The sequence below is a fragment of the Scardinius erythrophthalmus genome (genome assembly GCF_964197995.2).
Source record: "Scardinius erythrophthalmus genome assembly, chromosome: 22".
In the NCBI taxonomy this organism is placed as follows: Eukaryota; Metazoa; Chordata; class Actinopteri; order Cypriniformes; family Leuciscidae; genus Scardinius; species Scardinius erythrophthalmus.
The window spans coordinates 18,956,475-18,978,905 of record NC_138242.1 but is presented as its reverse complement, the minus strand read 5'-3'; the positions used below and the strand labels follow the sequence as shown (position 1 = coordinate 18,978,905).

The 22,431-nt window shown below is 39.2% G+C and overlaps 1 protein-coding gene across 7 annotated transcripts in view; it reads right to left on the bottom strand.

Annotated features, from left to right (window-relative positions):
• The window catches only part of mllt10 (MLLT10 histone lysine methyltransferase DOT1L cofactor), a 52,532-nt gene that overhangs the window by 12,248 nt on the left and 17,853 nt on the right, over positions 1-22,431 (bottom strand). For all 7 annotated transcript variants that reach the window (XM_081352940.1, XM_081352941.1, XM_081352936.1 and 4 more), the window contains 5 exons: positions 17,462-17,557; positions 17,035-17,347; positions 13,999-14,640; positions 6,782-6,954; positions 1,791-1,905 (listed from right to left, as the gene is read on the bottom strand). In XM_081352940.1, the coding sequence (XP_081209066.1) occupies positions 1,791-1,905; positions 6,782-6,954; positions 13,999-14,640; positions 17,035-17,347; positions 17,462-17,557 (1,339 nt within the window). The remainder of the gene's footprint in view (positions 1-1,790; positions 1,906-6,781; positions 6,955-13,998; positions 14,641-17,034; positions 17,348-17,461; positions 17,558-22,431) is intronic.

The window sequence follows — 22,431 nt, the reverse complement described above, 5'->3', positions numbered from 1 at the left end:
TGCGCCTCGCCAAGCATAACCCCCTCCCTCCTTTCTCTCTCTCTCTTTTTTTTTTCTCCACACCTCCCTCAAGTCACAGTTAGCCAATCCCCTTTTTCTCTTCCTCCCTGCTTCCTTCCCCCCTTCCTTTTTCTCAACAGTCTTGTTCTTTTTAACACTTTCCAGCCCACTACCACCTCAAGCGCAGGCTGGCTCCAGTGGGGGTGCAGGCACATCAGTGCAAGCCGCCCAAGGTCTGGTGTGACTTATTATGGTGCTGACCCCTTGCCTGACCCTGGATCAGCCCTGGGGCTGCAGTGCAGACTGGACCTGAAAGCACCGGGTCTCATTTTACAAAATAAAAAAAATACATAAAAAACACAGAAAGGACTGAACGACAGTGGAAACCTATGAGCAACAGGTGACCAGCATTGAGAGGAAAGAACAAGTACTTTGTTAAAATGTAAACAAGCCTAGTGTTAGTCTCGCGGACCCCATGACAAATGTTTAGAATAGGTTTTTTTTTTTTTTTATGACCAATGCCAATATCTAGACAACAGGGTGGCTAATGGCTGAAATATACCTGGCATGTATGTAAGATGCAAACAAAACAGTTATTAATTTAAATGTTATATTATAATATATAATAATAAGATGATATGTAATTGTTTTTGAAAGAAGTCTCTTATGCTCACCAATGATGCATTTATTTGATTAAAAGTACATTAATTTAAATCTAAAATCTATTTTAATAGGAAATATATTTATGTGATGGCAAAGCTGAATTTACAACAACCATGTTGATTTACTGCTTAAGAAATATTTCTCATTATTAGCAACGTTAAAATATTTTTTTTTGTGGAAACCTTTTCCAGGATTCTTTGATAAATAGAAAGTTCAAAAGAACAGCATTTATTTGTAGAAATCTTTTTTAAACATGTATACATGTCTTTACAATCACTTTTGATCAATTTAATATATCCTTGCTGAATATATTACTATTTTCCCTAAAATATTAGGTGTATTAATTTCCCTAAAAATAAAATCGGCCAAATATAAGCTTGTTCAATATATATCAGTACTTTAGATGTGCTGCGCTGAGAACGATCACCAGACAAGAGCCGGGCTTGTGCTAAAAGCACGCAAGCTTTCCAGTCTCGAGCGGTGGTCTCTTTAAGGACGGGTGTTCTTCCTCCTATTGTTAGTCAAATGACCCCCTGACCTCTGTTTGAGGAGGAGGGCATGACTGATCCATTATTCCTCAAAGGCTGTGTTCCTCTTTTTTCCTCTCTCTCTTGCTTTCAACTGGTCCTACTCCCCACCCCAACCGCCATGACAGGGTCCTGCAAGCCCATTCGCTCATGAGTGAGACCCCCAGGGTTTAGGCAGGGTCCAGGGAAAGTGTTGAGTGGCCCAGGATGGAGGGAGGGAGTCTAAGGTATGCCTGCCTCCTAAACCCAGGGCAATCCCCTCTGTGTCATCACTGCGGTCATTGTGCAGATTAATGAAATGTTTGAGTGGTAGCATGCTTCATTTAACAGGTATGCACACTTTCAGCTCTCTGTCCCGGGGAGTTTTGTTCTCTGGCTCTCCCTCTCTCTGCGACCTGAGGAGGTGTGTGTGTGGGGGGGGGGGGGATACAGCTGACCACACATTCCACATGCACAGGGGAGTGGAGAAAGAATGGGAGGATAAGGAGAAATGGGAGAAGAGAGCGCAGGAAGCAGGAAGAAAGGATTTGAGAAGGGAATTCTGTGCCAGTGGGAGGTACCAGCTAAAGATCAGTATGGTTCCCCGTCTGTGTGTCTCACCTGCTGGGGAGCTCTCGGACTGGGCGATCAGTGCAGCCATAGCAGAGGTCGGATTCAGCCTGTTTCCGAACATATGGGATGGCGCCAGGTTAAAGGATCCCGGTAGCGAGTTTGACTAAGGAAGAAAAGCATAAGAAAGAGTTAGACTAAAGATGTAAAACCTGTCAAATTCCAAATATTTCGGGTACCTAAGTGCGTGTCCCTGCATGTGCGTGTATGAATGTGTGCATGAGCGTTGGCCAAAGAGCTGGATGATAAAACACCATGTCAGCTGTATTTCCTGTGAGCCAGGAGAATTGGCTGAGCCTGCAACAGCAGATCCACAGCCCTGAACAACATGCAGACCATGTGCTTCTGCGGCTAATTATTTAATCCAATTAAGCTATTTCCCTAATAGTGGTTGGGATTGGTTGCGGTGTTGCCTCTGAGGTAGCAGCATATGTGCAACAACAAACTTGGTGCATGGTGGAAACCACACAAACCTTAACATGACTTGCATTTAAATAACACTTTTGCTGTTAAACAATCTTGTTAATAGCAGATAATTATTGGGAGGATGAAGAATTATTGAGAACTGAAGAATTATTACATAAAAGAGATGATTACTCATATTTATTCAAATTTACAGGCCCTGCTATTAGCAAGGATGGGGGGGGGATCCATACAATTATGCAATTCATACACCACATCCTATTTACGCCATCCTTTTTCACACTGCATATTTTCATAAAATCAATACATTATTTCCTTTTCCTTTGCTTGCTTTATCTACATCAAGTCCTTATCTGATCCAAACAGGAAATAATGCTAGCTGAAATTACAACGTATTGGATTTCTTGCTCTGTTATTATAGAATAATGTCTTTGTCTAACTTAAGGATTTCTGACCATATCAGACAGAAATACAATTGGTGGAAACCACTCTTGCAAATGGCCAATGAATAGACACCCATACAATGCCAATGTTTAAACCAACCTTGAAAACATGCGTCTTTTATGGCTCTTCAACTAACAACTACAAGATGTAGATGATTTGGACATGGAGCAAAGTCTATCAGGTACTCCAACCCTAAACCTGACAATTTGAACTGCCTTGCCTATTAAAATTGTATATGAAAAAAAAAATACAAAAATTGCATATTCTTTGAATATCATTATTATTAACATTATTATAATAAATATTAATGGTATGGTTCTAAAATTAAAAAAAGGAAAAAAAGTAATATCCTGCATTCCCCTGGCCCCTCACAGCCCCGCAGGCCCTCCCTATTCCTCAGACTCCTCTTTCAGGCGAGAGGAGGGAGCATGACCAGTATGAAGAGAACCCCTCATCCCACTACACAGCTCTCTGTCCAGCCTGTCAGCCCTCATCCCATCAGCGAGCTGAGCTCAATGCGCCCGCACAGGGAAAAGAGGGACAGCCGGATTGTTTGAGGCTTACGGCTCTCAGCACCATTGTAGAGGTTAACGAATAGTGGGACAGAGGTGGGCCTAGGGGGTGTGTGCTGGGGTCGAAGGTCACCGCTGTCCTGCTTGCAACCACTGATTTTTTTTTATCCAACCATTCTTCCATCCACAAAGGGAGAGTTAGAGATGGAGAAGAAAAAAAATTGCAAACATCTCAGGGACAGTCATGCTGATGGATGATTGTTTGCACTGAATATATAATAAAGCACCATGTTATACATCAAATAAAAATGTATTATATTCCTGACCCCAGACATACTTTTAAAAACATCACCTGTTTACGGATCGGCTAACTACCTAGTAGGAACGCACCGATACTGAGTTCATGTACTCATACTTAAAAAAAAAATGCAGCGGCACAGACGCATGAGCTGGTTGAGCGCATCCCTTTTTCACTGACAGACGTCAGTGGAAAGTTTGTAGTTAAGTCAGATGTCAATGGCAAAGAAAGTAAAATGAGGCATGTAGCTTATTAACGTTAACTGAAGAGCGAGAGAGAGAGAGCGAGAGAGAGAGAGAGAGAGCGAGAGAGAGAGAGAGAGAGAGAGAGAGAGCGAGAGAGAGAGAGAGAACTACTTTTGAATGCTCTTGATTGCTGATTGTTCACTCAGCACGTGTTATTTGGATTAAAACTAAATCGTATGTAAGTAAAACATGAACTTTTACCTGATTTATGTATAATGGGTGGTTCCCTACATTATTACAGGACGTTTGCAGGTCAAGAAGTTCCATGAACGAAACATCCAAAGTGACCGCTCCGAAAACCAACGTCTTGATAGACAGCGCGCGAATACTGAATTGAATTGTCTTTCACGTCTTGCGCTTATACGGACGAATTCACACAAGTTTATGTAAAAACGCCCGTCTTGGCGAGCATCCCAGTAAACAAAGTCGGTTATATCTCAAGTGAACGTAGACAGTATCTTCAAATGGGGTCCGTGCATTCGGTCTTAAAGGGGCATTTATTTTTGCTATATTTTGGATTATTTGTTCTTATTTTATTACTGTCTGATTTCCTGTCTTTAATAATGTTTTAAATTCACATTACTTAGGCTGGTAGTTTTTGTAGTGTCAAAATTGGAATAAAGAATTGATATTTCACTGGTGTCTAAACATTTGTACCACTGACCCAGTCCTCACTGAGCCCTTCTGGAGCTGCTCTAAATAAATGCGATGTGCAATTAAATGAAAGATAAAATATGATGGGGCAATAGAATGAACAGTGAAAGTAACAGAAGCTCATACAATGCATTTTAGCAGGATTAATTAAGCATGAAAATAACTGAAGGAAATATCTATTTGATGAACAAATTAAGACAACTATTATGATTTATATTCCTTTGGTTTATCTTCTAATACATTTAAAATTAGAAATTAGAAAATACAGGTATCGGGTTTCGGTATCAGCAAGTACCAAAAATGGGAGTATCGGTATCAGACTCGTTGATGCTTGTTGGTATCGATGCATCCCTATTACCTAGTAAAGAAAAAAGTCCATCATATTAAGTCTCTATGCCATAAAGCTTAGGACTAATGGTGGATATTTGCAAGCGTGCGTTAGAAAGGGCTGGACCGCCGAAAGCCCTGCAGCATTAAGGCCATCAGTGGGTTTACTTCATCTCCTAATGTAAGGCCACCCTGCCTGCAGAGAGGGCAGATCTGCACAAACAAAGCCCTGTTGCCTGGAAACGACCGGTTGCGGTGCAAGTCAAGACAAAGATGCTCAGGAGAGCGGCAGAGATGGTGCTCAGTCTCTAGTGCGCTTCCAAAGGGCCTATTTGGAGCAGCGCTGTGAGCCTGTAAGAATAACTTTACTTTATTATTGCCATCTAAACACACGCAGGAGTTCGTCAACGAGTGGGAGGGGATTCTGAAGTTGCCGATTCATTAATTCTGTATTTATTAATGATTTAAATATTGTTGCATGAAGAAATGTATACTTTAATTCAGAAAAAGGCATTAAATTGATCAAAACCGACAGTAAATAAATGTAGAATGTTACAAAAATATATATATTTCAAATAAATGAAATATTCATCAAAAAATCCTGAAAAAATTGATCAGTTTAAAAAATTATATTAAGAAGCACAAATGTTTTTAACATTGATAATAATGTTTCTTGAGCATTTAGAATTAGAAGATTAGAATGATTTCTGAAGGATCATGTGACAAAGAATACTGGGGTAATGATGCTGAAAATTCAGCTTTGCCATCACAGGAAAAAATATATTTTAAGATATATTAAAATAAAAAAAGTTATTACTTTTATTTTAAATGCAGCCCTGATGAGCATAAGAGACTTCTTTCAAAAACATCGAAAAATATCTATATTTATATATAATATAATTACTAACTCAAAGCGACATATATAGCAAATATAAAGCCAATTACAGCTCTTTTCTCACAGTGTCGTTCTATTTATTTGACCACACATACTTCTCTGACTAGCTAATGCAAACACAATCACATTCATCCGTTAAGACCATATACTTAAGCAGCCTAGTAATAAATACCCTAAATGACTCAAAACACTGTCTTTCAAGAGTTGAAAAATGAGGTCTGAAGTGACAAACTTTACTTCTCCCACTGACATGTTATGAAGACATGCGGCCCTTAGATGGCTTCCTTCGTACTGTTAATATTACTGTCGCAATTACATAAATATTGCATTAGCACAACCTGGGCACTTGAGAACCAAATTAATTTGTTCTGTAGAAAAGGAAAAAAGTGAAAAATCACATCACATGAGAGTTACTTAAAACATAAATAGCTGCACCCAACGTTTACATCTGAGCCTTTTAGGAGTTAATTACTATTTGTGGGGTGAATGTGCTTAAACAGCAATTATCTTGATAAAATTGGGGCAAATTAACACACAGTACAAAAACTATGAGTATAATTCTATTTAATTGGTTAATTTTGTGAGAGATAATGCATTACGGATACGTGTGAGCAGAAACTAAGCTGTGCGATTAGCTGTATTACTTTTCTTCGCATATATACACTACTGTTCAAAAGTTTAAGGTTGGTAAGATTTTCTTTGTTTTCGAAAGTTCTCTTATGCTCACCCAGGCTGCATTTATTTGATCAAAAATACAGTAATAATACAACTAATATTGTAAAATAATATTGCAATTACAACTGTTGTCTATTTGAATATGTATTTTTTCCTGTGATGGCAAAGCTGAATTTTCAGCAGTCTTTACTCCAGTCTTCAGTGTCACATGATCCTTCAGAAATTATTCTAATATGCTGATTCTCTCTCTCTCTCTCTCTCTCTCTCGCTCTCTATTTTTTTTTAATCGTACTGACCTAATGGTAGTGTATTAGTAGCTAAACCCTAAACAAAAACATCTTATGTAGTTTTAATATAGCCTAGTGATGCTGAATCACATTTTTATGATTTTATGATTTCACACTTTTATTCATTTGCCCATTTCACCAAAAGCAAAGCAAACCAAATCGGTTTTGAAATAATCCAAAAAAAAAAATATGATTGCAAAATAAGGTCCGTTAAATACTCACATGTGTGGATGAAGTGCTGGTGAACGGGGCGGTCGGGGGCAGTGAGGTGAGAGTGGGCATTGAAGTGACCACAGACTGATGAGCAGGTAACTCGGAATTAGATCCGGACAGAGACCCTCCAAGCACCGCACTGGGCAACGAGCAGGCTACATCACTACTGCTGGGGTACGAACCTGCAAAAAGACAGCAATTACAGTAAATGATATTTAAGTAAAGTAAAACAGCACATCTTCAATAATCTCCAAGACAAACGTTTTCTTTAATTCTCAGTCAAAAATAACATTGTTTTGTTTATCAGCAGGAGATCTGGCATAGCAACTGGGGGATGTGAAACAAATCAACACAGGTTATGACCTGTAATCTAGTGGTAAAAGCAAAGTTTTAATAGCTGTAAGGGCAACCTCTGTCCTCCAATATACCTTCACTGGTTATCCATCTATCTTTCTCGCTGCCCCTGAGATGAACTTTGTGGACTTTGAATGGCCTGTCTGACCAGGCCCTCATTACAGCAGACATCGAGAGCGAGCACAAAGCATTTCTGAGTCCTCTCAACATGCACTCTGCACCGGCCTCCCGGTGACCCAGAAAACAGTTCCCAGAATCTGACGACTCACTATTTCTTCTGTAAAAATGGGCTTTCCAGGCGGGGCCGGAGTGCCAGGGAGGAGTGCGGCCCATTCATATTTATGTGCCGGTTCATGACATGCACGCTGTTTGTTGTTGCTGTTGTTTTATTGATTTTTCCCCCTTTTCTCTCTCCCTCCTCCCCTGCCACCATCTCAAATAAACCCAGCTGATGGCCCAGGCTGACCCATTGCAGGAACGAGAGAGGCCCCCTTGCCACACAAAGGAATGAATGGCTCGCGGCAGTCTACATTCACTGCTGAAACAAGGAAACATTGTTGGGCGGAGAGGTACCACGTGAAGCATTTACAGTACCAAGCTCTGAACTCCACATAGGGCATATGCAATAGAGAAAGGAAGCTTAGACATCACTGTGTCGTGGTTTTCCACTTAATCCCAATTCGTTTTTACTTTTAGAAGATTTGTGAATGCAAACGGCTAACTTGATGCATTAATGATTGGATCAATCTTTAAATCATCGTGTTGATCTGGTAATCTGGTTAATAATTAACATTTCAGAAAAGGTCAACCAACAGAGCATTTGATTAGAGGTTACAAGACATGAGCGACCAAACAAAGCAAGGACAAAGATCCTGTTATCTGGTGCTGATCGAACGAGACCGATCGATCAGGACTTAACATCTCCTCCTGAAACCCCCCCCCTTATCAAATCAGGGGGAGAGAGGGGAAATTTCAAATTAGATTAGCCAGCATTTCAAGTCAAACCCGTCTCCTCTCTCAGCAGAAAATCCATGCGAGTTCAGAGGGAGGTTAATGACGAGGCCCAGAACCTGATAAGGATCCTCTGCACTTTCCTTACGGACGAAGAGAAGAAAGGAGGGACTGATTCGAGGTATTGTTGCACGGCAGTAGAACACTTTTAGGCCTTTGACGTGGCAGATGTTTTTAATTTAAATGTGCTATCATGAACAGTAATCGATGTCTTGAAGTGTTTTGCGTTGGGTTACTTGCTTCAAGATATGTTCCATGACATGCGAACAGTCAGTCAGGCTTGATGTTTCTAATGTGTCCCGACAGAGAGCGATAAGTTAAGGCGCACGGCTGCAGTTAATGCAGCAAATGCATGCACTGCTTGTCAATGTTTACTTGAAAGGACAGAACAGCTGCACAGTTTCATCCTAGAGTAATAAATCCAGGCTTAAAAGGATAGTTCACCCAAATATTAAATTCTGTCATTATTTGTATCATGTTGTTATATCACCAAACCTGTGTGACTTTCTTCTCTGGAACATAAAAGAGGATATGATGAAAAATGACTCTGTGTTGTTTGGTCCATATAATTAAAGCCAATGAGGCTTAAATGACTTCATTGTATGGACAGACAAAATTGTATTCAGTGTATGGAAAATATGGTTCAAACATTCTCTTTCTTTAAAAGAGGAAAAGAAAGTCATACAGGTACATTGTAACACATAATATGTTTTAGCATTTAAAAATGCAAAGTGCAGGCAGTGAAAAGAAAAAAAACAAATGCATTTTGTTTTTATATATTGAACTTATTTGAACTTGTGTGCAACATTTTTAGTATCACGCTGTATCATGTGCAAGATGCTACAAAAAAATTACAAAAAAGTCCATCTAAAATATATTCACAATGAATGAATAAAAAATTCACAAGCGTACGACAAGCGTACAATGCCTAATGTTTTAAAATCTGTTCAGTTATCAAAAGTTGTGTAGAGTCTTCCAGCCTCTACAGTACATTGTGCCCATTTGTCTCACCCAGCTTTTCCTTCTAATTTCAGATGAAAACCAACAAGAATCATTCCCCCCTCTCCAAATAACACCCTATAAAGCCCTACACCCGGCCAGGGCTGAGATGGATGTTTGCCTTTAATAATAGCCCCCACTGCTCCCCTGATAAACCAGTCATCCATCCATCCAAAAAAAAAAGAAAAAAAAGAAAGAGGGCTGGGAGCAATAGAGGGAGGGTGAGACAGATAGATGAGGTGGAGCATTCTGCTGTAGCCCTGCATTAGCAATGGCTAAATATTTACAGTCCAGTCAAAGGCCAGGAACAGGTGAGGGCAGGGACGGGTGGGAGAACAAGCACAAAACAAACAAAAAAATCCTTGAGAGAGGGGACAGGGTGATAGTGAGACGGCACATAGCGGGGAGTGAAAGAGGAAAAAAAGACACACCAGATTTAAGTTCTAATCAGAAGGAAAGAAACTACAAAAAAGCCGGATGGTTGCCGAGCAACAGTGCAGCGCCACAGATAAGGCCCGTTTAACATTCTAGCTGTCATGTGTACGTGGAGCTCTTATGTCAATTGCTAGATTTAGCAGGTTTGAGAGAGATAGTGCCAGCAAATGAGTGAGAAAAAACGTAGTATGTGGACCGAGATCGCAAGTTCTGGTTCCAGCTCAGTGAACGGGAAGGCCAGTAGGGGTCAGGGCATTTCTACACACTATCTTGAACCAGTAAGTGATGTCGGCTCACTCTAGATCCCGAGCGAAGACAACGACAGGGAGGAACAAATAAAATTTTAACTAATTGCCTGTTACGGGCTCCTTCCCTCCTCCAGCTCCCTCGGGCTCAACAGGTTAATGTGCATCTCTATGGAGATTCAGCGGGCCACTCTAAGCTCTCAATCAGGTAGGAATGAGGAAGCACTTTAGAGAGCACCTCCATCCACTTTTATCCTAATGAGCTTCAGCACAGACCAAAACAACATCATGCTGGTTCCCAGGCTTCTATTCGAGAAAAGCGGACCTCAAATGGATTTTTTTTTTTTTTTTTTTAAATAAATAGAGATGGAAAAAAACTGCAATTCGTGGCAAGATTAAGATGAATTAGAGGAATTGAACTGACTACGATATTGAAAAGACCCTCCAACGAGTAATTCCTGAAAAATAATTATCTCAGATCGACCAAAACATGCCAATTTATGATAACCCATTTTTTATATGCTTCCATTTTTATGGGTCCAAGAAAAAGAAAAAAGAAAAACAGTAAAAGTGAAAAAAAAAAAAAAACAGAAAAGAAAAGATGAGTAAAGAAAAATTGAGAAGAATGTTGGGAGAGAATATTTGGATTAAAGAGTGTGTAGACGTATTAAAAAGAAAAAAATAATTTCAGTCATTTCAGTCAGAAAGGAATAGAAATGAGGCTGTGAATGTGAAAGATAGAAATAAAAACAACAACATGGGCTGAAAAAAATAGACATAACCATGGACCTCAAAGTCAACATGAAATAGGATGGGACTTCAGAAAAAAATGGTCTCAATACGGCAGATGGCTAAAAAACAAGAGAGGTTGGTGATGTCAGCTGAAAATCATTTCAAAGCAAATATGCACTTTTTTCCTTTGAAATAATGTGTACAATGGTTATATATATATATATATATATATATATATATATATATATATATATATATATATATATATATATATATATACAGTGAGGAAAATAAGTATTTGAACACCCTGCTATTTTGCAAGTTCTCCCACTTAGAAATCATGGAGGGGTCTGGGACTCCTCCACACAGATCTTCTCTAGATCAGTCAGGTTTCTGGGCTGTCGCTGAGAAACACTGAGTTTGAGCTCCCGCCAAAGATTCTCTATTGGGTTTAGGTCTGGAGACTGGCTAGTAGGCCTGTCGCGATAGTCGATAAGTCGATTAATCGCACGATAAAAAAAATGAGCTCGATAATTTTTCCGGCCGCGATAATTCCATTTGCATGCTTGTTTGTTTTCCTCGTCTCTCTCTCTCTACCAAAGAGACTGGATGACCACTCTCGCTCGGTTCTTTAGCGTATTGGAGGAGTGAACCCTCTTGTTGTCAGTTGCATGGTCTTTGTGTGGGAAGGCGGCGCTTGTCAGTCACAGGTCTTTGTATGGGAAAGCGCCGGCGGCCGCGGGAGTGTTTGCGGCTACTGCCGGGAGAGAGAGAAGACGCTAGTTGTGAGTTGCGACAGCGAGCCCAATCACATGAAAATGCATATCTATACCACAAATGTTATTTCTCGTGCCATTTATATGCCAAAAATAGTTTTTGCGTGCATATGATACACTCTTTATGGCGTGTAATACGCACGCACTCCTCACCCCTAATCCTAACCAAGTATTTTCAGTGCGTAGCATGCACGCAATAAAGTGCGTCTCTGTCTTCCCGACAGTACACAATCACTTGACAAAGTAACAGGAGTAACAGTGCAAAATTTGGGTGATATGGCTTGTTGAGGCTTTTTTTATTTGTTTACAAAGGTCCTAACTGTCAGTTTTGCCTGTTATGGAATGTATCACTATTTAATAATGTCTAAAGCCTAATATTTAATATTTTTTGAAGTGCAATTTTGTTTCATTTTTTTTTTATTAACAGACATTTATTTTGTTAACAGACACTAAGAGTCCATTGCTTTCATTGTTTTTGGTTGTTTTGTTCATTTTTTTGGATATTTAAAATGTTTTCCGTTTTCAATGTTTAATATTCTTTAGAAATAAAAGTTTATAGATCGTTGAAAAGGTGTACCTGCATTATTATGCCATTATAATTATATTAAATGAAAATGGTCTCAGTACGACAATATTATCGTTTATCGCGATAATTTCTTGGACAATTTATCGTCCAGCAAAATTTGTTATCGTGACAGGCCTACTGGCTAGGCCACGCCAGAACCTTGATATGCTTCTTACAGAGCCACTCCTTGGTTATCCTGGCTGTGTGCTTCGGGTCATTGTCATGTTGGAAGACCCAGCCTCGACCCATCTTCAATGCAATGAAGGAGGTTGTTCCCCAAAATCTCGCAATACATGGCCCCGGTCATCCTCTCCTTAATACAGTGCAGTCGCCCTGTCCCATGTGCAGAAAAACACCCCCAAAGCATGATGCTACCACCCCCATGCTTCACAGTAGGGATGGTGTTCTTGGGATGGTACTCATCATTCTTCTTCCTCCAAACACGTTTAGTGGAATTATGACCAAAAAGTTCTATTTTGGTCTCATCTGACCACATGACTTTCTCCCATGACTCCTCTGGATCATCCAGATGGTCATTGGCAAACCTAAGACGGGCCTTGACATGTGCTGGTTTAAGCAGGGGAACCTTCCGTGCCATGCATGATTTCAAACCATGACGTCTTAATGTATTACCAACAGTAACCTTGGAAACGGTGGTCCCAGCTCTTTTCAGGTCATTGACCAGCTCCTCCCGAGTAGTTCTGGGCTGATTTCTCACCTTTCTTAGGATCACTGAGACCCCACGAGGTGAGATCTTGCATGGAGCCCCAGTCCGAGGGAGATTGACAGTCATGTTTAGCTTCTTCCATTTTCTAATGATTGCTCCAACAGTGGACCTTTTTTCACCAAGCTGCTTGGCAATTTCCCCGTAGCCCTTTCCAGCCTTGTGAAGGTGTACAATTTTGTCTCTAGTGTCTTTGGACAGCTCTTTGGTCTTGGCCATGTTAGTAGTTGGATTCTTACTGATTGTATGGGGTGGACAGGTGTCTTTATGCAGCTAAAGACCTCAAACAGGTGCATCTAATTTAGGATAATAAATGGAGTGGAGGTGGACATTTTAAAGGCAGACTAACAGGTCTTTGAGGGTCAGAATTCTAGCTGATAGACAGGTGTTCAAATACTTATTTGCAGCTGTATCATACAAATAAATAGTTAAAAAATCATATATTGTGATTTTAGATTATGTCTCTCACAGTGGACATGCACCTACGATGACAATTTCAGACCCCTCCATGATTTCCAAGTGGGAGAACTTGCAAAATAGCAGGGTGTTCAAATACTTATTTTCCTCACTGTATATATATATATAATTATATATTAATAAACTCATGTGTAGCATTAAAAATAATGATTTTAGTTATTAGTTTTTTATTTAGACAAAGTCGTATAGGATTTTATCATCCATTCTAGGGCTGCACGATAATGGTTAAACTGATAATTACGAATATGTTGCTCATATTATAATCATAATTATTAATCATGATTATTCTCATTTGAGAAATTTCATAAGAATTCTTATACTTCCATGTAAGCACAAATCAAAACAGACACAGTTTGGCTATATTACACATTCATTTGAACAGGAAATCTCAAAGAACGCAAACTTTTGTGTTTGTGTTTTAAGATCATCAGAATTTTTATACAGTGCAGAGAGACTGGATACACATGGTTGCCACATTGGGATGATTAAGTAAAACACTAGGAAGGAAGAATACGTATCCATTTAAGAGAAAAGTTTTGATTAACTCTTGACATCTGGCAACCCAAAGCATGAAAAGCTAGAAGTTTGTTTCCAATGCAAGATAACGGAAATGTCAAACGAAAAAAAAAAAAAAAAAGGATAAATAACCAATGTGCCAAGGTCAAAGACGATTATGTGTAAGCGAGATCAGCAGAAATCTTGATCATGATTTAAATATGATTAATCGTGTAGCCCTATTGATATGCACTATATTGCTATCATCCACAACATCAAAATAAGTATTCTGTATTAGTGAGAATTCGTGCACATTTGAACAATTCATAATAAACATGAACAATTTTAGTTTCATGCTGAATTTAAGCAACCTTTAAACAAATGAAATGCATCTTATGGCTCTCTCTGCTCACCTGGTCCAGCAGGTGGGGAACTGACAGTCATACCCTGTAAGTTTCCATTCCTGAGGAGGGATGGGGACTTCTGAATCCCCAGACTGCTGCTACCAGCACCCACCGCTCCCACACCTCCAGTACTGCTGACAGTGCTCCCGCGGCAGGACATGGTGCTCATGGAGGATGGCGAAGGAGAGGTGGATGAGGGCATTGTGGATCCGTGCTCTCCGGTATCAGTGGTTTTACTGTCCTGGGTGGTAAAGCACGGTCCATACCGGTTCCTCCAGTTCCCTCTCTTCTTCTTCTTCCCTCCATCCTCCCCTGTAGATGAAGATGATGTCGCAGAGGAAGAGGACGAGGAGGGCTGGGGTCGTTTGTAGCCGGCGGAGGCCAGGCCACCCAGCTCTCCAGCTGGGTGACAGTTTTCATAATGCTTGCTGGAGCTTTGGGGGAGGGACATGAAGGTGTTGAGAGGCATCATGCCTTCAGAGGCTCCGCTTTCCGCACCACCTTTTGCGTGGCAACGGCCAAAGGATGGAGGCGTGTACGAGTCGCCGGCCCTCAGGCTGGGATCAGAGAAGCTGAGGAAATCAGATGTGGGTTGAACCACAGACCCACTAGTGGCTGATTTACTGCTGCTGCTGCTGCCTAATATAAGACCTGAGAGAGAAAAAGGAAGAGATGAAGATAAAAGTGCACCTTAATGTCACAACCACATTAACAGACCTTCAGCATAAACCAAAAGAGAGGTGGCATGTGGTCATAAAACGAATACCTTTTTGCAGCCTAAATTTTTAAGGACAGAGAAACAGCATAGCTGGATGCCAAACTGGACAAAAGCACTACAATCATCTTTACTAAGAGCTTGTAAAATTGTATAAATCATTTTCAATTCTCTGCATAATAGTTTAGCAACTTTTGCCACATTATACATTACCATTTAACGCTTTCCTTGCCACTGACAGAATTTTCCGTAATTTATGAAACTACGCTTCCCCGCCATTGACGGAATTTTGACGGCTTTCCGTGTTTTCACAGTTATACGGTACGGGAGCGCTATTACACATCTTCAGAAAGAGTACAGAATATCCGGGATCAAAACACAGGCGAAAAAGAAGCAGAAAGAAGTGAAAGCATATGTAAGCAGATGCCTATGTAAAATAATGGCAACTTTTTTCAAAAATGCTGGCAGGGAAAGAGTTAAAAGGGCTGTTAAGATTTAAAAAGAAAAATCTTACTGACTCCAACTATATTAGTTGTCCGAAATGAATACCAAAAAAATCCTCTCTAAAACGTTGAATAGGTGGTAGATTAATAAATGGTAGGAGGATCAATGACCTGATTCTCATTTTTTTCTCCTGATCTGGTATTCAAAAATGAAACTTAAACACAATGACTTAAAAGGGATAGTTCGGCCAAAAATTATATTAAACTCATGGATGCATGCACATTTTTGGGACTTGAAGGAGGTGGACCCCATAACTTGACATTATAACCACTGAAAGATCTAAGATATTTTCTAAAATAACTGAAAATTATTGACATATACATCTCGAACGGCTTGAGGGTGAGTAAATCATGGGTTGAATATCATTTTTGGCCGAACTATCCCTTTAACTTTACCTCTTGGATGAGAATGTTTTAGTTTCAAAATCAAAATTGTTTTTGAATTTGATAATTCAAAAAAAAAAAAAAAAAAAAAAAAAAAACGTATTTGAGAATATTTTTGAAAACTATTTTCTGAAGAAATTAGAAAATTTCATAATATGGTGGACCGGTCAAATTCGCAGGAAGCCAAACAATCAGGTACGTAGGCAGGCCAGAATGGTGACCCAGATCTAGGTGTTCATTCAGACCCTCGCCTCAGGCAAGGACTCGTCCTTTAACCAAAGCCAGAGAAACAACTCTGACGTGCATGTTTTCACAGCTGTGGCAAGAGGCTGCAGAGACTTTACTTCCCAATTTTACTGTGCAGTCTATCCCCCAAGTTTATCCCCCAAACATTTAAACACACACAGATAGATAAAGTAATATCACAAAAAAATCTGCCATGACAAATAGATAACTAGCTGCATTTTGTAATTGTTCCAAAAACACATTCAGGAATTTTGCTGTATCTTATCGCCGGATCCTAGATTAAGCACTGCTATCTATTTACTGCCCGAAGATGAGCAAAATCTGTCTGAAAAGAGAGCACACTTAACTTAAAATCTTAAGTCCTGACTCAAAGAATATTACTTTTTATCTGCCTTTCTTATATCAACAACAACAACAAGATTCACATAAGCGGCAATATACAAATTTTACATATTACTACAGCTCTCTGTTATTGTCAAACACAAAGGACTCAATTTAATAAAAGATTGCTGATATTGTAATCTCTCATATACTTGGGATATAACATCAGGTTGGCCGAACAGGACAGTTGTGTGGCTGGGTCTGTGTTGCCACAACAGCCCAGAGAATATGACACTCTAAGTCAGAAGATTAGACTCTATAGTTAATCTCCAACATCTTTTGATCTCATTGCGCTCTGCTGAGAAAACACTGCATTGTTTCTTCTTCCAGGTTCCATGAAGTTTGCGCGTAACTCCAACAAGGAGGCCCCTGCAGCACTTTGACACATTAATGATTAGTCTGAATTTTCCAGACGTGACCTCTGCTTCAATCCCTCCATCACGGCATGATAGCAGAAAGGAAGGGAACATGCTTCTCCTCTGACTCCCAAACCTCCCTCATAACACACATAAACACACACACACACAGACAGACACAGACGCCACCCACAGCACTGCCAGTTCGGAAAGACTCTCCGCTCCACATTACAGCGGCAGCCAGCCAGACGACAGCCTTATCGCACACACATGCCAAGCTTACGGCTTCTGGCTTCCATCCAGCTCTGTCACAACAGACTCACTCAAAATGTCACGAACAGGAAGTCGGCACGAGACTTGAATCTGGCCGTTCAATTCAGGAACATGGAGAGGGTGTTTACCAATTCACCTCATCAACAATCTGAAGTGAAAGTGAAGTTGGCATGTTTGAAAGTCTCACCTTGCTGAAAAGGACTGGTCGAGGAGGGGGCCGTGGATGAAGTCGCCGTGGTGACCACAGGACCGTGGGTTTTGCTCGGCACGGACTTGCGGCCCCTGGACACCGAGCTTGAGCTGGTGCCGTGACTGCTAGACTTCTTGCTTTTGCCATCCGAGCTCTTACCATCCGAGGAGCCGCCATCCTTGGAGCTGGAACTGGAGAGAGATGGAACTTCCTGGAAGTTGGCATTGGTGAAACGACCTCCACTGTCATCCAGTCGCTTCTGAGTGGAGGAGATGGAGGAGACACTTCCGCCACTGCTGCTGTTGTAGCTCTGTGGGCAAGAAGGGAATGCACACATGGGCAAAAAGGCTTAGAATGTACTTATTTATTGACATTTGACAAACTCTCAGGCATCGATCCTAGTCTAATAGACAGGTGGACTCACCTTCTCAGAGGACACCATCAGTGCTGGCACCAGGGAAGGCGTCATTTCCAAAGACTTTTTGTGCTTTGGTTTGTGGCGATCTCTTTCTTTATGTTTCTGTGATGAAACAACAACAAAAAACTTAATGAAGATGGTGCAGAAAAGGTTTTGACTGAAGCCAGTACAGCTTGGTAAGGACTTGAGCCTAGACTGTCATTTCTGAAAACAAAGAGACAGAAAGATGGGAAATGCAAAAAGGTGAAACAATGCAAGTCTCATTCTGAAAGAGTCAATCGTTTGTATGCATTCAATCTAAGCAAGGAGAGCCCCTTGTGCTTCCCATGAAGATCTTCCTGTAAAGAAAAATAAAAGGTATTCCTCTGGATGGGAAAGGATTCACATTGCAGGCCTGACCAGTCTCTACTGCAGCTTAATTTACACCCCAGTCTAGTGCTGCTGTACACAGCTCTATTTGCACCCGAGAAACGGGAGCGTGAACAAATTTACACCTCGCACTCCAATCGAACACCTCCAACCTCTACGTTTCTTTTCTTAAGAGCATGGCTGTAAAAATATGCAGTGATCCTGAACCATTCGTAGAGAATATTTACACATTCCCCACTGGAGCGATATACAAACGTCTATTTTTTTTTGCCCTTTTCTGTCATCTTCCAGCCATTGTCTCAGTTAGAATCGACAATTATTCTGAACATAACGGTTTATGCTACTTCTCTGTGCAAGTGACGGGGACAATTCCAGTGGCCCTCAGGCTCAAGTTTTTCAATGAAAATGAAAATGAGCTTTTACGCCATTTACCATTTTCCTGCATATACCATTTTAAATGCCATTTTCTTAGAACAGAAAAATCATACACATTGGAAACGAAGGTGTTGAATAAGCACCTTGGGAATTTATTTTAAGTGGTTGGAAAAGATTGTATTTGTATTGAATATGTATTACTATTGGTTTTCATCTACAACCTACAAATCCAAAACAAATGTCACTGTTTTTGTGTCATGTTTAAAAATTATTTGCTTATGCTGCAAATCACATATTTTTAACCACAAAACCAAAATGACAAGTTTATTAATAGTGACAAAATAATTAAAATTATAACAGCATTTACTGAAATTACAAAGCTTTGTTATGCCACATTTTCTCAACAAGAAAAGAGCTAATTTCATAAGGATTCAAAGACAAAACTCTTAGTCTTAATTAATATTGTTTCTAAAGATGTTGTCAAGGCAGTGTTAGTATGAGAAAAAAATCATGTCACTACTTGGCTCTAATTATGAATGAAAAAAAAAGACAAATGCACAACATTCATCTTAATTCCATCAAATAAATAAACTGAAACCATCTAGATATGTAGACCCTTATGTAATGACAAAATGCAGTTATAAACTGCTGTTTACTGGTCTAATTAAAATTCTGACATAAACGTCTTGAAAGAGTTTGACATAAGACGACAGCTATCTTAATTATACAAAGATGAATAGTTCAGGCAGAGGTGACTGAAAAGAGAGAGAACAAAAATGCCAAGGCATTTATCATAATTCATCAATGCCTTCAGCAGATTTTTTTCAGGATGAACAAAGAAATTACTCCCGAGGCTTCAGGCTAAGTATTAAAATTCAACTACGGAAATAAATAAATATAATAAATCTTAAAAAAGAAGGGGAAAAAAAGTTTAAATACAAAGGAAAAAACTAATCATCCAGAAAACAAAGCTAAAATCCCAAACAGATTAGACTTTAAGATATGTGATGCAAGAGAAGGAAGAGAGATTGAAAACATCATTTTATTCCCAGATGCCGCTCTCGACGGCCTCTCCGAGCACATCTGAACTAGCTGCAAATTGAGAAGCTTTTAGCCTCTATTGTTGTTTGGCCCTGGGGTTTGGAATTAGCTAGGTATACATCTGAGCCCCCCGACCTTTGACCTGGGAATGTGGAGTAGGGGGGATGGGCCCCCTTTGCTAATGCAAATCAGGCGTCGTAACAATAGCCATGGCGGAGCACAGAGCACTTCACAACACGATCTTCAAGAATACAGCTCCAACCTGAATCATTGTTAATGTCAACCCCTCTCAATGCAGAATAAGGCGAAGATGTTAAATATCAGAATAATTCTGGGAGAAACGGCTTTAAATGGCATCTCATATTTAATCTTTCGCTGACCTAGATTACACAGGCTGCACAGTCGGTCTTTGAGCAGCTTAAAAGAGCACCATCCACTCCATTTTGGTATGCATTTCCAATGCAAACGCATTCAAACAAATTCAAATAATTAATGAATTTGAGTCAAATAACCAACAGCCCCAATGACCTGCACTCCCCGCTGTAAGTGCTCATCTGAACATTGTGAGCATTCAGATTTACATTTAAGCACATAAATGTAACATAGTTTCTCAAATGCAATCTAATACTTTCTTCAGATTACTTTAAAATGATTTATAATTATCAAAATAATGAATTTGTTTTAAAAGATAAGATAATAGCAAAATAAAATTATATTTTGCTATTATCTTATCTTTTAAAACAAATTCATTATTTTGATAATTATAAATCATTTTAAAGTAATCTGAAGAAAGTATTAGATTGCATTTGAGAAACTATATATATAAAAACAAAAAAATGCATGTGTGGTTGCACAATTAAACTGTGACTTTATATGTAGGTTGGTAAGCTTGTTACGTTTAAATTCTTTTTTACAAAATGTCAAAAATATATCACTGTTTGAAAAACAACTATTAAGCAGAATTATTAAATGACAAAAAAAAAAAGATTTAGAAAAAAAGGTTCAGAACAGACAATTAAATATATAATAATTAAATGTTAATCCTTCCAACAAACTTAAAAACACGATGAAACGTTTGAATAAATGTAATATCAACACTGAAAGCTATTTTACTGACCCGGTTCAAACAGAACAATTCAGGCAAGCTATCGCTGATTAAGATGGCTGTACAGAGGCAGAGTGTTTGAAATATGTGGCCGGTGGGAGCTGCTTAAGGACAGGCAGAAAATTATCAATGACGATGGATAGATGTGATGAGCTCCTCCACACATTTCACACTATGAGGTCTGCTAGATTAGGATTCCCGATACCACCATTATTACAGTAAAAGAGAAAAATACAGACAAGAGGCACAATCAAACATGTTTTTTACATGCACTACGGATCGACTTCTGCCGTTACATACACATTTACTGATATGAGGCCATGTTGCAGGGCCTACGCTTAATTGAATTAAATGAAAAGGCGAGCAGGGCTAATAATGCTACATGTTTCATTCGGTATGGCTGGGTATAGAAAATTAGTGGAACAAATGACTGCACTACCTATCAATACTGATTAAACAGACTCTGTGGAACTAATGGCCATGACGGATGCTTTTTTATGCATACAGCACTCTTTATGTTGATAATTTGTGGCAGCATCAAAATACTAATTACTTTGAGTGATAAAAGGCACTCTTCTCCCTCCCGTGGCTTTAAAAGCTTAGTGGGATATAAAAAGTGTGCATGTGAGGGTCGGCACAGGGTGACAGTGGCTCGTGTAATTCGCATATTTCGGACAAACAAAGAGTTTTTGATTTTGTTCGTTAACCTCATAGTCTGAAGTCGTGAGGAGGGGGGCATCAATCACACATGGCAGGAAGTGAGGTAGATCTGGAGGCTGCCTTACCTTCTTCTCCTTGTCATGGTGCTTATCCAAAGAGTGAGTGGAAGAATCACTTAAGCTTTGAGCCCTACTACCACGGCCTTTGCTCCTTCTCTAAAAGGTGAAAAAGGAACTTCGAGTTACCATTTAAAGTCTGTCCAATTACCCTTTTTTCCTACTTCTCACTTCTCTCTCTTCTAGCAGCAAAGAAAATAGCCCGTTCTGAGACAAAGGAAGCAAATAGGAAACAATTACGGAAAAAGAAGTTGAAGAATAAAAACATTGTCATGACAACCCATCAGCATTTTTTTATATATATATATATATATATATATATATATATATATATATATACTTTTTTTTTTTTCCTCAATGATTACTCCAAAAGCAACTTGCATGAGCTAATCAAGTCAACCTATGGCAATGTTTGTTTGTTTATTTATTTATTTGAATGCCATGTCCACATCCAAGTTTATTTTACTTATGGAAATGTAGTTCAGGAAAGCCAAAGAATACTGTCAAAGAATATTGTCACTTATATTTGATTTCTCTATACAACTACAAATCGACATCATTCTCCATTTACCAACAGAAACAGCTAATTTTATATTTACGAAAAAAATATATAAAACATTGTGCCATGATGCATGAACTTGACATTTAAACTGACAACAAAAAAAAAACACCTTTGTAAAATGTGCCACATTTCTTTTTAAGTCAACAGTCTCTAAAGCTGCTATTGACAACAAATGCCACAAAAAAACCTCAGGTCACAAAATGGTCTTTGTTTACCAGCAGCCCACTGAAACAAAGGCCTACATGGAAAAGTCAGGGGTTAGCAGCCCACTATTGAACTATTAATCCACGAGACTGTGCTGATGCTGTCAGTCCATTAACATGGTGACAGGGAGACATGGTACATCCTGCAGAAACATCATGCTGTCCTGTACAATAGAGCAATCACCACAGTGGATGACAACAAACAAAACAAGCAAGGTATTGTCACTTTATTCTGACAAAATGGGAGGAGAAAAAAATGTTCATATATATTTACAAATGTCAAATATATATTTATACAAATATATAAACATACAAAAGCATTCAAAAGTTTGGGGTCAGTAAGATTTTTTTTAAATGTTTTTGAAAAGTCATTTATTTGATAAATACAGTAAAAGTAATACTTTAAATTATAATTTAAATAACCATTTTCTATTTAATATATTTCTAAATGTAATTTATTTCTGTGATGGCAGTGTTACATTCAGCATCCATTACTCCAGTCTTCAATCAATCAATCAATCAATCAATCAATCAATCATTCTAAT